The following is an 18,479-nucleotide window of genomic DNA, read 5'->3' as shown; positions in this document are numbered from 1 at the left end:
TCAAACTGCAGGCGATATTTGCAGAAAAATCAATTGTTTCAAGGCCCATTCATTTGTGGTTATATGAAAGATCCATCCCGCATCTACGCATTTGGTCAAAATTGGTCGCCGGACAGGTGCATTATTAACCCCTGGGGGCATTTGATCCCTCCCTGTTGTGGTTTAATGATAGGTCCATCTCTTTTCCACAGAATAACACCAAAGTTAGTTGCTAAATAATTGCCTAAACAACCTCCCACGACGGTTTATGCCCCCTGTAGGTCATAAGATCTTACCGGAGGCTCAACAAATCCTTGCTGTGTATTGTCTCATCCAGGAGAAATAATTTCTTTTTTGTCTTGGAAGAATACTATAGGTCCCTAATATAAGTCACAAGACCCAGCAACGGTAATTTGGATACAAGCGAAACAGTCGACAGGTGCATTATTGCATAGGGCCTTGAAAACATGACATCAACGGACCCTATGTGGTCCCTACTTTTTACGCTACGACCCAATGAATATATGGTGCTAAAAGAACTCATGGTCAGTTTCGGCCTTTTTGCGTGCATACGAGCGAATTAGGTGGGGGTCTTTGATCGGGTCCCAACTCAAAAGAAAAGGTTGCTACAAGCTTAAATTTGGTACGCTTTGTCACAAAGGACATGTCTCTTGATCGATGCAAGTTTCGATTAGTAGTTTGCTTGTGACGTCACAATGTTGAGTAAATCTTTCTTGTTCTAAACGCCACTAAGTATCGCACAAACACAGTAGGTACTTGAATTTCGTTGGATGGTAAAGTAGAAGGATAGGCCTTCCACATGGTGCATCATCCGATCCTATGGGGTCCCTACTTTTAGACCTGAGTGGATGCAAACTGACAAATGTTGGTGCTGCACATCTGTCCGAGAACATTAAATCCTTGAAGAATCCAGTAAACATAATGTGTCTGTCTTTGTTGTGCATTAACAGTCAAACACCGCTTAGGTGCAAATGAAAAAGTTATTCGCCATCCATCCCTTGCCAAACAATTGCGGGAGTTTTTGTGTGTGGTAATGACATCAAATTGTTGGATAAAAACCATTGTACGATTAAGGACCCGTGCTGGATAGAGACTGCACTGGTTCAGAAGGCAAATTGCAACGATTAGTGGCTTGAAAGTAGTTGTGACTTATATTGCCAAAATTTTTTAATGAATTTTTCGAAATCGTTTTGTGAATTAATGATGTTTTGATGCGTCGTGCACTCCTAGTTTGGTGAAATGATCTTCGAGATGCGCCAGGAACTAAATTTGGAAGACAAGCATTGAGTTTAGGGCTGGAAGTAGTTGCCATATTAATTTACAATAGTCATACGAAGAATTACAGTCTCTTTATATAATTGAAGGAAGAATTTTCTTGCTTTCTTCAATTGTATAAAATGGTTTTGTCAGTCTCAGTCATTCAACAATAACATTGATGATGAACACAGTTACATTTGAAATGTCCACTGAAAACATTTTAACAAAATCTACAAATGAAAATCTTACATAAATCTTTGCACTGAAATCACACACGGTTTTCTCCATGTGAAAAAGTTGTTTGGAACTGTAGATTAATTATTGGTACTCGCTCCAAGTTTGACTGTTTTATTGATTCAGCTGAAGGGACTTAACCTTTCAAACAGTCCGATCAAAGACAGCGAGGTTTCTCACAGGCCTATAGAGATATGTGAGAAGTTGGTAAACAAAATTAACCACGTATTAGATAACTTTCAATGGTGGCCCCTAAAACATTGTTTTTGATCCCCTGAGTGTGTAATGAGCATTGATGCGTTGCATTCAACAAACATGTATCTTGATGCTATGTTGAATTGCATACCTATTTCAAAAAATATACAACTTCACTTCAAGCGTAATTGATCGATATACAATGAGCTAATACACACATAAACCCTTGCTTTATCAGTTTGTGAAGTGAAAATTTATGTGACTGATTTAGGGCGGTTAAAGCCATTCCACACAGGGCATGATAAGAAAAGGCGACGATTGCAAAACCAGTTAGTTGCTAGTAGATTCGCCGAGATTATTTTCCAGTTAAATAACTTATGAGCAGGATTATTATCGATCCCAAATGAAAAAAAAGTTCGACTGAAAAGAAATACGATTTACTTATAACGTTGCCACATTTAAAAAGAATGTGGCAAATGTGAGTATGTCAAACAAATCGTGTTGGCAAAAAAACTGTTGTGTGCGTTATGACATTCAAACAATTGCGTTTCGTTCTTTACCTCGACATTTCCAAACACTCTGGTGACAGTACAACAAACTTCATTGTTTAACTTGCGTCATGAAAACCCCAGACTTGGAATGGAATAAATCATTAAGTTTCCAAATTTGTAAAATAGCTTTGGAGAATAACTTGTCTTTACAGGTAGGACAACAAATTATTTTGCGAAACCGTAAACCTGGATTTTAATCCTAAATTTTCCACAATGAAGCAATTGAAAGCAATCAATATTTGTTCGAAACATTTGTGATACTCACACAAAAAGGTACTTTTTCAGTTGAAGAAACTCAACTTATCCTTGAACCCGATTGGAGACAGCGGGGCATCTTTGGTTGCAAATTGCATTGAAAACATTGAAGAATTGGACCTGAGAATATGCGACCTGACAAGTGTTGGTGTTGAACATCTGTCCGACAACATATGCTGTTTGCAGAATCTGGTAAGGGTGAACTTTTTAAGTGTAAGGACCATCAATGATGAATGAATACATTACATGTTTTACCCAATATACCAAACAAACGCACTGGAGGACATATATCTGTATTTCTATTAAAATAAGCTTTGCAGAAATGCACAGTATGTAATGTATCTTCTGTCACAATAGAAGCAGAACGCCACAAAGCAACCAGTGATGCGTAGGGGTTAATTTTTCGGTTGAGTGAGCACATATGCATGTGCTGTTGCTAAGGCGAATTTAAGCGAGTTTCGGGCAATTTTAGTGGGATTTTGAGGGCCCATTTATTTGTGGTTTTGTAAAAGACCCAACCCTCATCTACGCTTTCTGGTCAAAATTGGTTGGTAGACAGGTGTATTATTGACCGCTGAGGGCATTTGATCCCTCCCTGTTGGACATTATTTGGGGTTAAAAAGCAACAAGAAATGCAACTCAATTTTGCAGAAAAATGAATCGTTTAAAAATCACATATATTGTGGTTCAATGTTATCTCTCCCCACACAATAGCAAAGTTAGTTGCTAAATAATTGTCTAAGCAACATCCCACGACTGTTTATGCCCCTTGTAGGTCATAAGATCTTCCAGGAGGCTTAGTGCAATTGACCCAACATCCATATCAGTATTATTAATCCTTGACGTCGTTGAATACGATAAATCAGAAAACAATACTTTCTCTTGGTTGAGCTTTGCAAAAAAAAACTTTAAGAGCTATGTTAGATAACGTTCAATGGTGGCCCCCAAAACATTCTTTTTGATCCGCTGAGTGTAATGAGCATTATTGTGTTGCATTCAACAAACATGTATTTTGATATACTGCTATTTTTGCTGCCGGGCATACTAATGAATAAGAATTGTTCTTCTGGCATTTAAGTTTCTAAAGTTTTATTCAAAACCAACGTTCCGGCGAGACTTCTTCAGTGTTATGTCAACAGTGAAGCATCACGCGCATAAAACACTAAAAACGCAGGAAAAACGCAAGAAAAGCACAAGGAAAAAAGAATAGATAACACTGGCACCGCTTGCATCGTCACGTGAACCAGGTGTGTAGCAGGGCGTAACATTTGCAACAAGTTGTTATAAACAGCTGGAAAATACACACATTGCTCCTTATCGTTTACACAATAGTTGCTTTTGTGAATGTGTAGCGTATCTAGGAACAGACGTTTTGTATATTCGTCCTCCCTCTCTAGGACTCGGACCTCGTCGAAGTTAACTCGGTGGCCGAGTGTGGCAACGTGTTTTGCCAGTGCTGTCCTCTGGCTGTCCTCTGGCGCTGCAACGTCGCGGCGATGCTCTTTTACGCCTTTGGGTTGGACCGTACCCTTCTCGATAGGGTGTGACACCATCCTGCCCAGTGTACTGTGTGGCTTAGTGTAGACCGCAATACCATAGTCCAACATTATACGCCTTAACGTGTCTGTTAAAACAGGTACATATGGCAAAACGATCGTACCGCTAGTTGGCGCTGTTCATTGTGACTATTCGAAACCACGTTTCCTCTGCCATCCGGCGAGACTTCTTCAGGGTGTCACACCCTATCGAGAAGGGTACGGTCCAACCCAAAGGCGTTGTATATTACATTCCATGCAAGGACTGTGGTGGAGCGTATATTGGTGAAACCGGGAAAGCGTTACAGACGCGGTTAAAAGAGCATCGCCGCGACGTTGCAGCGAAGAACAGCCAGAGGACAGCACTGGCAAAACACGTTGCCACACTCGGCCACCGAGTTAACTTCGACGAGGTCCGAGTCCTAGAGAGGGAGGACGAATATACAAAACGTCTGTTCCTAGATACGCTACACATTCACAAAAACGACCATTGTGTAAACGATAAGGAGCAATGCGTATATTTTCCAGCTGTTTATAACAACTTGTTGTAAATGTTACGCCCTGCTACACACCTGGTTCACGTGACGATGCAAGCGGTGCCAGTGTTATCTATTCCTTTTTCCTTGTGCCTTTCTTGCGTTTTTAGTGTTTTATGCGCGTGATGCTTCACTGTTGACATAACCCTGAAGAAGTCTCGCCGGAACGTTGGTTTCGAATAAAACCTCAGAAACTTAAATGCCAGAAAAACAATTCTTATCATGTATTATGATGTTTTGTTGGATTGCATACCTTTAAAACAACTTCACTTCAAGCGTAATTGATCGATATACAATAAGTTAATACACACATAAACCCTTGCTTTATCAGTTTATGAAGTTAAAATTTATGTGACTGATTTAGGGCGGTTGAAGCCACAGGACACAGGGCATGATAAGAAAAGGCGACGATTGAAAAACCAGTTAGTTGCAAGTGGATTCACCGAGATTATTTTCCAGTTAAATAACCTCTAAGCAGGATTGTCATCGATCTGAAATCAAAAAAAGTTCGACTGAAAAGGAATACGATTTACTTATATCGTTGCTATATTTAAAAAGAATGTGGCAAATGTGAGTATGTCGAACAAATTGTGTTGGCAAAAAAACTCTATCGCGTGCGTTATGACATTCAAACAATTGCGAATCGTTTAAGTATCCCATCTATTGTGGTTTAATGATATCTCTCCTCTACACAATAGCACCAAAGTTAGTTGCTGAATAATTGCCTAAGCAACCTCCCACGTCTGTTTATGCCCCCTGTACGTCATAAGATCTTCCAGGAGGCTCAACAAATACTTGCTGTATATTGTCGCATCCAGAAGCAATAATTTCTTTTTAAACTTGGAAGAATATTAGGTTCCTATGTAAGTCACAAAACCCAGCAACGGTTATTGGGAAACAAGCGAAACATGTATTCGGCAGAGGTGCATTATTGCATAGGGCCTTGAAACAGGATTTCTTTGGTTTAAATGCCATATAGGTCCTGTAGTTAAACAAACTGCCGTAAACAAACTCATCCCAAAAATTATACAAACAGACCCACGAGAAAGGAAACGATGGGTCCGGACCCCCCCTTATGAGATTTTGGTCTGTTTTTATAGCTAAACAAACACCACTGTATTTTTTTGTCAAAATCCGCGTGAAAACCAGAAATTTTCTTTACCGTTGACCTAAAAATCGTGGTAGACGCTTAAACCACCTCACGGACGGGCGAAACGGGATTTCCCCGGTTTTCGTGATATGTTAAACTAGCTTTTCACACATGTTTGTTGGAAATATCATTCTTCCTGAACTAAAATAGTTATCAAGTCATTGCATAGAGGTATTTTTTGAAAGCAAGCAAAACATATTCTATCAACGAAACGTTTGTTTCGTTCACCACATGCTTCGGCAATGCTACACACGTCCTAAAGTATCAAAATTCTTGGTCTTTAGGCAAATCTACCAAAAAAAAAATGCTCTTAGTGTGTAACAACGTTTTTGCGTAAACAAACTTAATATTAGAGTTATAATATTGCAAAGTCTTCGTGAATACTAATGTTGAGTAGCCACGCATGAAATGGGGAAGTCCCGTTTCGCCCGTCCGTGAGGTGGTTTAAGTGTCTACCAAAAATCGTATGTGCTAGCATGCGCTATTGTTTCCAAACAGGGAGCATTGTTACGAAACACGTGTCAATTGTCGTCAGTCTAACGACGAAACATCGTTTTTTAGTGGTCACGTTCTTGTAATGGCAAGCGGTTTATTTGCGTGAAAGTCAATTAGTTTAGTTGTTAAACACGTTGCCAATATTACGCATGTTGAAAACAACTGTTAGCGCTATCATGCTAGGAAAATAGTTTTAATTTGTATGTTTTCTTGATAACGTAAACCCACATTTGATCCCTTATGGTTACAAATATATTCAAGCCTTTCTTTGTAAGTAGTTGAAATAAAACTACGGCGCAAACACTTCCGCTTAAACTCGCATCGAGTACTCCATAGCGTTACACAATTGCGTAAGCCAGGAAGCCACCGTTTATATGACGATTGGCTCGAACACAGGCGTTCGTATTTTGCGATTCTCGACCACAATTAACCTTAGTTTACACCTTAAAATCGGGGAATTTCCAAAAATATGGGACCCCCTTTAAAAAATCCTGGATACGCCTATGTGTATAGAGCATGTAAATTCAACTTATATTAACGCTGGGTTACATTATTGCCATTGACAGTTGCTTTACAGCCACAATCTATTCAGGTGAAGAAGCTCAACCTATCCGGCAATCCGATAGGTGACAGTGGAGCAGCTTTGGTTGCAAAGTACATTCACAACATTGAAGATGTAGACCTGAGTGGATGCAAATTGACAAATGTTGGTGCTGAATATCTGTCCAACAGCATCAAACCGTTGAAGAATCCGGTAAGCGTTTTCTTTTTAAAACCATTAAAACTGTGTCAGTCGTAAATCATCACCCTTTACTCAAAGAATGCAATAAACATGCCTGAAAACAATGATTACGTTCACAACCCCTAGCACGAAACATTTCGAAAAACTTTTCAGAAATGATCGCAGCAGACAAAGAAATCATAAAGTGTTGTTTTTTTAGAAAAATACTTTGTTTATTTAAATACGATAAATCAGCAAACAATACTTTCTCTTGGTTGAGCTTTTCAATAAACTATTTAAGGCACAGGCATATAGAGCTTTCTGAGAAGTTGGTAAAAAAAATTAACCACATATTAGATAACTTTCAATGGTGGTCCCCAAAACATTGTTTTTGATCCCCTGAGTGTAATGAGCATTGATGCGTTGCATTCAACAAACATGTATCTTGATGCTTTATTGGATTGCATACCTATTTAAAAAAATAAACAACTTCACTTCAAGCGTAATTGATCGATATACAACCAGCCAATACACACATAAACCCTTGCTTTATCAGTTTATGAAGTGAAAATTTATGTGACTGATTTAGGGCGGTTAAAGCCTTAGGACACAGGGCATGATAAGAAAAGGCGACGATTGCTAAACCAGTTAGTTGCAAGTGGATTCACCGAGATTATTTTCCATTTAAATAACTTATAAGCAGGATTGTCATCGATCTGAAATCAGAAAAAAGTTCGACTGAAAAGGAATACGATTTACTTATAACGTTGCTACATTTAAAAAGAATGTGGCAAATTTGAGTATGTCGAACATATCGTGTTGGCAAAAAAACTATCGTGTGCGTTATGACATTCAAACAATTACGTTTTATTCTTTACCTCGACATTTCCAAACACTCTGGTGACAGTACAACAAACTTCATCGTTTAACTTGCCTCATGAAAACCCCATACTTGGAATGCAATAAATCATTAAGTTTCCAAATTTGTAAAATCAATATTTGTTCGAAACATTAATGAAACTCACACTGCCTTAAACATAAAAATGTACTTTTTCAGCTGAAGAAACTCGACTTATCTGACAACCCGATTGGAGACAGCGGGGCAGCTTCGGTTGCAAGTTGCATTCATAAGATTGAAGATGTAAAACTGAGTGGATGCGACCTGACAAGTGTTGGTGCCGAACATCTGTCCGTCAACATATGCTCTTTGCATAATCCGGTAAGGGTGAACTATTTAAGTGTAGGTGCCTTCAGTGATAAATAAATACAAAATATGTTTTACCCAATATACCAAACAAACACACTGGAGGACGTATATCTGTGTTTCTATTAAAATAAGCTTCGCAGAAATGCCCACCTTGTAATGTATCCTCCGTCACAATAGAAGCATGACGCCACAGCAACCAGTGATGAGTAGGAGATAATTTTTCGGTTGAGTGAGCAGTTTCGGGCATTTTTAGTGGGATTTTGAGGGCCCATTCATTAGTGGTTTTATGAAAGATTCCTCATCTACGCATTCTGGTCAAAATTGGTCGCTGGACATGCGCATTATTGATCCCTGAGGGCTCCCTGTTGGACATTATTTGGGGTAAAAATGCAACTGAATTTTGCAGAAAAATGAATCGTTTAAATATCACATCTATTGTGGTTCAATGTTATTTCTCCCCCCCTGGGGGCGTTTGCAATCGTACGGGGGGCGCTAGGAAATAAATGACCGATTAGTGGGCGCTTGTTGACATGGCAAATTTTGTCTTATTGCGCAAGTCAGTGTTTCCCAACTGGTGGTACGTGTACAACTAGTAGTAATACGCGACCGCATTCCAGGTGGTACGTGAGTACCTTTCCGTAATTTTCGGGTATAGTTCGAATTCAAAAAATCGCAACTGATTTTAAAATTTCCGATAGTTCATCCCCTAGGTTACTTTGTAACAAACTAGGTGGTACACGACGAAATTGTTTTACCTTCAAGTGGTACGCAACCAAAAAAAGGTTGGGAATCACTGGCCCGAATAATTCAGTCTAATCTTTGTATAATTTATGCTACTTCAAAAAGGGTTTTTCTCGCATGCTGAACTAGAAGTTATCGATTCTGACGTTACAACGAATTTTATATATGTCATAATGTGTCATCAATAAACGCTAAATAAATGCTATTCGAAAATGAGGATTTTCGGTGTCATTCCACCAACGTCACCCATCGCATTAACTGACAAGCAACGAATAAATTCGTAATGTTTTTGTCTGTTCTGTTGGGCGTTGTTAAATGACCAAGGTGTTTGGGAGGCGGTACAGAAAAAAAGTTTGAGAAACACTGGTCTAGTGGGCTGTACAGATTCAGTATGTTTGAAATCGGTGTCCTTACCCCACGACAGCCTAGAAACGGTGTTTTCATGTTTTTTTTGAAAGGATTGTCCGACGGTTTAAGACGTTTTGTTTCTGTTTTTTCACCCAAGTTTTATCGGATTACTAGATATTATAAAGTGTAAACATTAAACCCGATGTTGAACAAGGCTGACTATTTTGTGGATATTTTCGCGGGTTCTACGTCCATTGGGAATATTTAAAAAGTCCTAAACTTTGAAGTTGAACGTGGAGCAAACTGACCTAAGCTTTTAACAAAAGAAAGCAGAATGTCCCCCGTTACTTTTAATTTCATCCATTATCGTCGACAACATAAATACAATTTTGCTTGAATTTTTACCTATTTATTCAGCTGAAGAGACTCTACTTATCTAGAAACCCCATAGGGGACATTGGGGCTGCTTCCGTGGGAAGATGCATCAAAAATATCAAAAATGTAGACCTAAGTTACTGCGACGTGACAAGCGTTGGTGCCGAACATCTTTCAAAGAACATAGAAAAGTTGGAGAATCCGGTAAGCCTCAACCAACAAACCATATATTCTTTAAACTATCGTTCAAGAATTACAAAAATATGAACAAGCAGTTTGTCCTTGTAGCACAGTGGTTTCCAACCTTAATTATATCGCGTACGACTTTGAAGTCCTGCACAGTTTTTTTAAATATTGCATAAATGAGTGATTTTGGTTGACATAACTGTTGTGTAAAAGTCATTAAACATTAAAATCTTAGACATAAAAGCTTCCATCGAAATAACATTAAATGTTTGCTTTGCTTGAACACTTCGTAAAATTTTCCAAACAAAACACTCTTGCCTCAGTTAATATTTGTGACATAATTATATCAACGTACTTTCATTTAATTTCATTCTTTGTTTTCATGTTTTGAGTTCCCAGGTTTTTATTTTGTCATTGATTTAGATGGAGTCTCTGAGACTTTACTCAAACAAAGGCTTGGCCGATGAATGTGTTGAGTCATTGGCTGGATGTGTTCACAACATAAAGAAATTTCGTGCCATAGATTGTGATTTTACACAGGCAGGGTGGATAAAATCACGTCTAATGGCCAAGGAGTAGTTCAATTTTCATAAAGCTTCGTTTTCTTCTTTTGCCCAGAAACAGTGAGAATAAATATTTAGTTTCTGACGTCAACATATAACAAAATGGTGCAAATATGATTCCATTAAATGATTAAAGTAAACGAAAAATGCAACAAGACAATATTATTGTTGGTTAACGTAACAATTGCTAATTTGGGGTTTGTACTAAAAAGCTAATCTGCGTAGTCGTGCTCGATAGTTGACATAAATTTTATTATTTGAAATAACATTGGAGTTTGAACTTCGATTTTTGTGCACGTGAATCTCGTTTTTTTACTACAGTTTGAACACAAGTTTATCACTCTGCAAAGTTTTATTCATTGTTTTTATGATTTGTCTGAGGCATTTCAAAACTTCTGTGGCACACAGAATTGTTTACATAGTTTTTCAAAAGATGGTTATGCAAAACTTCTCTGCTGCGAGATTGTATTACCAAAAGCATTTTTTACTACTTTGTTTTTTAGTTTTCCTTTCCAGTCGGGTCGAAAGCAGTTTGTAAAATTTTTAAACTCACGCAATTGAAATTTCTAGTCGTCGTCGATAGGATTTTTCAACGATAACTAAATATTTCCTTTTTATTCTGGGAAAAAAATGTACACATTATTGTCGATCTCTTGAATCGAGATGTACCCTGTACAAATCTGTATCCTGAAGAAAAATAATTTATCATAATGTTGATTTCGCGTATTCTTCTCCAATTTAACTGTGAGTATCCTTTGTCAAATTTGTTGTGCGTAGGCTCCTGCCAATTCCTGGTACATTGATCTCTCATTCTGTAAAACGATATTGGTTATAAAATCAGAATATTGATTTAAATAAAGTAGCTTCCAAATGAGTAATTTTATTTGATTTCTCTACGAAAAATTGACCGAACAATCCATTAATCTTTTTGGTCATAAGATATAAATATGTCCAAATTAGACTATTGTCCTAATTTCTTCTTTTTTGACCACACTGAGATTTAAACACGGGATATCCACCAATGCTGCCTTAGGAGGTGTGGTGTTTTCTGTTTGGCGCCACTAGTGTCAACCTCGTATGCCTCTTCTTGTTGTCCTTTGTTGGTGTGAAAAAAATGCTTGGTTTTAAATAATAAATAATTTTTTAAATAAAATTTTGTTATGTTGATATTTTAGGTTCGGCAACTTCCAACATCAGCTCATAGCAACGTCACAGATATGAGTAACAGAAAATATAAAAAATACAAAGTAAGAAACCATGGGGTTTGTAATAAACAGTGAACACAACTATTTTCACTTCAATGTTAATTATTTGTGAGGAAGTTTCCCGAGTCCAATAAATTATTCGGGCAGTTACAAACTCTACTTAATTATTTGGAACTTGGAATTAACTGGTCGGAAATGAGAGCCAATGCTTATATGCTAATCACTGTAAAGCAGACGTTTCAAACACTATTGTGGAAGCCAGTTCACACTGGCCTGTATACCAAGTGGTCCAGTTTTGTTCCATTTTTCTGCAAACGGAACTTGGTTAAGTCCCTTCTACAAAGGAAAAACGCATTTTTAAAAATCTTTACCACCCAAACAAAGATCCGATTTTTCTATAAAAATACAACAAATTTGATAATAGTTGACTCACTGATGCTAAAGACCGCATATCAGTATTTCTATCAAAAAAGTTTCACCCGCGGGGACTGCCCATCCTCTGTCACAAAGAAACTCAGTTACGTCACAAGGCAACCGGTCAAATTTATGGTTGAATGAGCAGGGAGTCACGTACTGATGCCAGAGCGATTTTCAGCTTTACAGGAGGTATTTGTTATGTTGATATTTTAGGTTCAGCAACTTCCAACATTAACTCATAGGAACGTCACAGTCATGAGTAATAAGGAATTTTAAAGTGAAACAAACACTAAGGAACCCAGAGGTTCGTTATAGGTATTGCAGCAGTTTTGTGCATAATTTTACAAGTTTTTTTGTAAGCCATGATACGACATAATAACATCGATCCATGATGTATTGCTACGGTCATGTGATTATGCTAGGCTTCTTCGTGAAGTAAACCAACGTCCCAGCGAATAAAATTCTCAGAATAAAACTTTGAAGCGTTCGATTACTTGCCTTAATATTATTAATGCGCTATCTGACTCAAAAGAAATCCAATGCTAGTAAAGCGACAAAAACCGAACCTTCATATAATAACAGTCTGACTCCAAATAAAGCGCAACAAAATATGTACGAAATTATTCTCTGTTTCTTACCAGTTTAAATATATGTAGCTCTGTTGACAATGTATTCGACGGCTAACCTCTCACACACAGCATACAATACGTCTCACTGATAAACGTAACTAAAAATCCGCGATGTTTTATTCGTACTGTTTCAACGTATATGTATCAACATATAAGTCTCAACATATATATATCTTAGCGTTGTATATCTTGATTGGAATTGTGACGGCTTATAAAGAACGAAGGTGTAAGAGAAGAGAGAAAGAATGATTAGAGGTTCCAAGCAGTGGTTGTTATCGGCGGTGCAGGTACGAGATCGGTGATTGCAAAACAAAGGGGAAGTAAAAAAAACGAGAAAACAATACCACAATACATGCAACGGGATTTGGCGACAATGTGGCGACAGTCTGACGGTTTGAATACATTGGCGGTGACTTTAAACAAAATGCGGTTACTACAAGGAATTTTTTAACGACCAACACGAGACGCTACAACTTGTTCTATGTAAACAACTTGCAGGCGGAGTTGACTGGTTGTTGACTACACTTATAACAAAAAAAATATTGTTTTCTTTATATTGTGCGCTACGCTATTATCTTCCAGACAAAGATTAGGCTCATGGTAAATAATTCGTAATGCCAAGATGTCCTTGTGTCTTATTTCCATCGCATCTACCGAATGCTGCTACATCACTGTTAGCACATCTAAAACTTGTCTTTGATCGCCTGCTACACTTTTTAAGATGAACTTTTAAACGTTGAAATCAACCGATTTCTCTACAAGTTGTCACATATTTAGGAAACCTTTCCAAGAAACACCCGATCATAATGTTGATTATTCTTAACTCATTTACCTCTGCAGTATTTCTTGTCAGTCATTCGTTGTGCATAGACTCTGCCAAATCCAGGTACTCGACCAATTGCGTGATCCCTTGTTGAACCGAAAACGAAGTCATCGTGTTTTAAAGTTACAGGGTAATTCATTTTATGTTTGATATTTTTGCAACGCAATTAAATATCTTTGTTTGCTAAAAATAAAATAAATTATTAAAATTCTCGAACAAAGCACGCGACAATAAGATGTTATGTAATAGTTTCTGTTTTTACTTAAGTAATTACACAAAATATTACATGCTACATCAGCTGTTTTACCTAGAAAATGACTCGTTTGCACCAACCATGCTTTGCTTTTAGCGAAATTCTACGGTTATGTGATTATTCTAACCTTCTTCGTGAAGTAAACAAGCAAACAAAATTCTCAGGGAGATGACGTATGTTTTCTCAACCTGCAAAGACAATCACGTGATCATGGCGATGCGTGGAGCGAAACTAAATTCTCTATCGTTAACCGTTGGTTAAAACATTTCTGTTCGACTTGTTTCATTTGTTCTTACCTAAAGTTGTACGTTTTAATCCAAATCAACGTTAGAAAGTCGTTGATCAGTTAAACTCACATTCAATAGTGTTGCAAATTTCAATATCTCCTTTTTTAATTCGAAGTAAACTTTACCTTAATAATTGGATCTCACTCATTCGGTAAAACGATATTCGTAAAAGTTAGAATATTGATATAAATAAAGTAGTTTCTGAAAATAACCTCACTTGATTTATTGAGAAAAAACTGACCAAAAATCCATTATTTTTTATCATTGATTCACATTTTTGTCCACATCGGTATTTGAACTCAGTATACTCTGACCAGGAAAACCCCTTTTCCCATTAAATCAGAAGTTCACATGGAGTGAAAACTGTTGACGTAATTTACAGATGTAACAATAGCTCGCTCTTATAAAACTCGCACAGGTAAACGTGTCTGCATACAATGAACGGCTTTTAACGCTAGATGTCGATCGAGAGTCTGTCACCGTCAAAACTCTGGTCTGCTGCCAAAAAGGCTTGCACATGTATTGCGCTCAACACAAATAAGAGATAAAACGTAAAGTGTACAAGCTGTGAATACACCTGCTGCTCCATTTTCGATTTTTGGCATTGGATGCATTTCCAAACTCACAATCTGTTGCTGCATTCCATGCCACACGAATTTAGAAGCAATGAGCTGGCGGGTATCTCGATTGTATAAGTGTGACAAATGTACAATTTAAAATTTTTTGCAACGAAGTCTGAAAAAACAATGGGGCCAGTGACATCTTTGAAAACACAGCAGCCCTGGCCACACCACAAGAATTGTCGCGAAACTGAGGTTGGAAACCGTACGGTATCCGAATTCCGGATGAAGCTGTGCAGTTACAAAGACAGTCTTTCGGAAATTCAGTGAAGTGTGCTGAGGTCGTCAGCGGCCTGGATTGGCTTTTCATTGGTGTTCCACACATCTGTGGTGACTCACAGGTGGCGATTAAATGACGCTGTTGTCACAAAGACCAAAAATTCTTTTCTGAAACACAAAAGTCAACGGTTTATAGTCAGTACAAGCCGCAGAACTCCTCCCAGGAAATAGTGAAATGGAAAACTGACAGGTATAAGTGAAGAAGTCAAATGCACTGCATACAGCTCGGGTGGTCGAGGAGCATTGACTGAAAGAGGCGAAATCGAAACACCATTAACAAATGCTTCGACAATGCTACAAATAATGTTTGTGACGTGGCAGCAGCGAGAGCAGTATAGTTAACAGCAGAAAAGGAAGTTGCAAAAGCGTCTCTCGTGCAAGTAATGTCTTTGCTTCCACGAATGCTGAATAGTCAAACGATCGTTTCAGACGACTTGTTTTGCTTTCGCCAAACGCTAACCTGTCATGGTTTTAATTTTTGTTGAAACGACATCCTGAGTAATTCCAAATTACGAAAAATATAATTACACCTGTCTTGGAAACATTCTGTGGGGCAACTGGAACCTGGTGGTAGCCACGCATAAAGTCGATCGTTTAAAATATAAGTGATCCTGCCAAAAAATCATGATTTCGAAACCAAGTGCAGAGGTGAAACCCATGGGACGGAACATGGAAATGTTACGTGGCGAGAGAGACTTTGATGGCAACTTCTGTTTTGCGATTTGCCGCTAAGTCTGTGACTATCAAAACCATGTCTTCGTCAAGTTGACGGAAAATGTGGAGTTTCTTTAGGATGACTGTGATATAGGCTGAAGTACATAGTGTAGGGAGATATGTTGACCAGAGAGAGTGAAACGTTGTCACCAGTGATAATACCATCCGACTGTCTGTTAAAAATTATTCCCATATTTAAATGTTATATCTTCGAAGGCGAGGGAGGTTAATTTAACCAATAACCCTTGCACGTGTTCAGAAAACTTCCCTTCAGGTCTGCGGAGACGACTTTTACATGTTTACTTTTCCTCCTTATTTTGGTTGTTTTTTTTCCATTCTGATATTTCTTCTGCATATTGCGTACTGTTGCGGCATTATTCGTCCATATCAGAATGACAGTGGTTCGTAGCTATTGGGTGGAGCAAGTGGTAACGTGCTTTTTCAACGGATCGGCGGCGTTACACGCTACACAGCAGTTTTGGGCTTTATTCCAAATGTGTTAAAACGCGTCCCAGTTTTCCTAGGTAGTGGCCAAGCCCGCAGAACACAACAGACACTTGTATTCAATACAACGAAAATGACCAGCACAACACCAACGGAACAGGAACGGTTTCTATTAACAAAAAGAAACACAATTGTACATACGGTTTGCAAACATTCTAATAGTACACTCACCAAACTGTTTTGCGACCGATCTATCAGCAGGCACAGGCTGCCCGTTGCGAAATCACATTCACAATCTGCATCAATCAGATGCCGGCAAAACTTCCAAAGGTCACAGTTTTTGGAGATAAACACAGTTATCAGACGTAAACATTATCCACGCCTTATTCAAGTAGAATCCTTATTTAAATAGAATCAGGTTAAAGCACATGACAAAAAACAACTGACAACACAAGTACAAGCAAACCTAACCACGCGCGCAGCCTTTGTTATGAGTGTTGCGTCAAACATAGAAATCCCAACAATAACGAAAGGAATAAACAATTTTGGTTTGGGAATCTACATCCTCCCCCCAAATTGGGAAACCAATTTTTACAGCGAACAAAGATTCACAACTCAGTCTCATTCTCCTGCGCGGGGATCACCACGCAGAGCTTAGTGATGGGTCTCCTGAGGGAACCGCTGGCCGTCTTCAATCCAACGCTCCTCACCACCTGGTGTTTATCATGGAATAGTTCGGTAACTCTTCCGAGAGGCCATCGACATCGTGGAGCAGAATCATCGACGAGTAGCACAACATCACCTTTGGAAAAGTTACTCCGGGTGTGCCATTTTTGTCTAGAGATGATTGTCCGGGGATACTCCCTTAGCCATCGTTGCCAAAACTCATCGGCAACATGCTGAACCAGGCGGTATCGGTGTCTGGCGTAGCAATCGCTCGGGTAGGTCATCGTCGGCGGCAATCCCACCGATGGGTTAATTCTTACTAGGTGGTTTGGCGTCAAGGGCATGTCTTCACCAACTTCCAGGGAAACTTCAGTTAGTTAAATGTGTGATGTTGGACCACGTCGTGCGTCTGTAGTTAGGTCGGCAGCAACTTCTAAATGAACAGCACGTGTCGTCATACACGTAAACAGACATCCGTACCTTTTAATTTCGCATCTGCGTTGTCTGATCAGGGCCTAAATAGTCCACACCGACGTGTGAGAATGGTGGTTCGTCAGCCTGCAATCTGGACGGAGGCAGGTCAGCCATCAGCTGCTGGCCTGGCTTGGCATTTCTTCGTCGGCAAAACAAGCAATGGCGTATAACCCGACGAACAGTCGCTTGGGCGTTCACTATCCAGTAACGCTGGCACAACAAACTCAATGTGTAGTTGATACCAGCATGTCCCGCACCTTGGGCGTGAACTTCTTGGGCAATTAATTCCGTTAGGCGACAATCATTGGGCAGAATCGCCGGATGCCTTGTTTCGTAGCCCAAGCTCGCGTTGTCGAGTCTGCCGCCAACACGAAGTATGTCGTCCTTTAATATAGGGTCGAGCCTATAGAGCGCAGATTTTGGCAGCAGTTTACCCGTGGGTAGCGACGCAAGCCAATCAGCAAAGTGCTGACGCTGCACAAACTTGACGAGTTCTGACTCAGCAATTTTTAATTCGTCAACGGATATAGGCGAGTGTGACACGGTCACCTCTTTCTTTTTCGCTTTACAGTACAAGTAGCGTTTAAACCTGAGCAACCATGCAGTTGCCAACTTCAAACGATGTAGTGATGAAAAATAGCCAATCAAACGATCAGTACCTTTTTCTTCGAGCGTTGTGAGGAAAACATCCGCCTTGATTGTCTCCAAGTCAAAGCTTTCATACCAGTGATTTCCTCCAATGATACGCAGCATCTCTTAAGGAGGACGGCCAACTTTTCCAAACCGTCGGGGTCGTTTCGTCCAATGTTCGGGCTTTCTTGCAACTTCCTCTCGCAGCAACGAGCGATGATATGTGGTTGACCATATCGTTCGTACAATTCTTTCCAAGCAAGCTCGTAGCTGATTGCAGGTTTTGAGGATGACGTTTGGTGCCTCAGCTTTTCATTGACACTCGGCGTGCAATGTTGCAGCAAGTATGTAAGTCTCAAATCATCACAGTCTAATCTGCTAGCAATATGAATTTTGTATCGATTTGCAAATGACCAATAGTCCATAGGGTCCCCATCAAACTTTGTTATTTGTGGTTTTGGCAGAAAACGTTCACCAACCTCCGTATAATGAGGTCTAAACTGTGTCGTAGAGGTATGTCCATTATGTGGCGAGTAAATATTATCACGTGGTACCTTTTGGCGACTGGGACGTTCGAATTCCTTGAACTTTATTTCATTTGGTTTAGGATCTTCGATCACTAATTCTTCAGGATTCTTTGGACACACTCTGTCTTTTCGGGGTTCGTATTTTAACGAACAAACACTCCC

General features: G+C 39.1%; 1 protein-coding gene across 12 annotated transcripts in view; it reads left to right on the top strand.

Moving 5' to 3' along the window:
• Positions 1-18,479, top strand: part of LOC145890428 (NACHT, LRR and PYD domains-containing protein 12-like) — a 481,386-nt gene that overhangs the window by 6,862 nt on the left and 456,045 nt on the right. For 9 of the 12 annotated variants that reach the window (XM_082981491.1, XM_082981490.1, XM_082981471.1 and 6 more), the window contains 2 exons: positions 6,801-6,962; positions 7,987-8,148. In XM_082981491.1, coding sequence (XP_082837617.1) covers positions 6,801-6,962; positions 7,987-8,148 — 324 coding nt within the window. The remainder of the gene's footprint in view (positions 1-6,800; positions 6,963-7,986; positions 8,149-18,479) is intronic. The other 3 variants (XM_082981481.1, XM_082981495.1, XM_082981485.1) reach the window with 2 other exon arrangements.

This window comes from Ascidia mentula, chromosome 2 (assembly GCF_947561715.1).
Source record: "Ascidia mentula chromosome 2, kaAscMent1.1, whole genome shotgun sequence".
NCBI lineage: Eukaryota > Metazoa > Chordata > Ascidiacea > Phlebobranchia > Ascidiidae > Ascidia > Ascidia mentula.
This window is presented reverse-complemented; position numbering and strand designations above follow the sequence as displayed.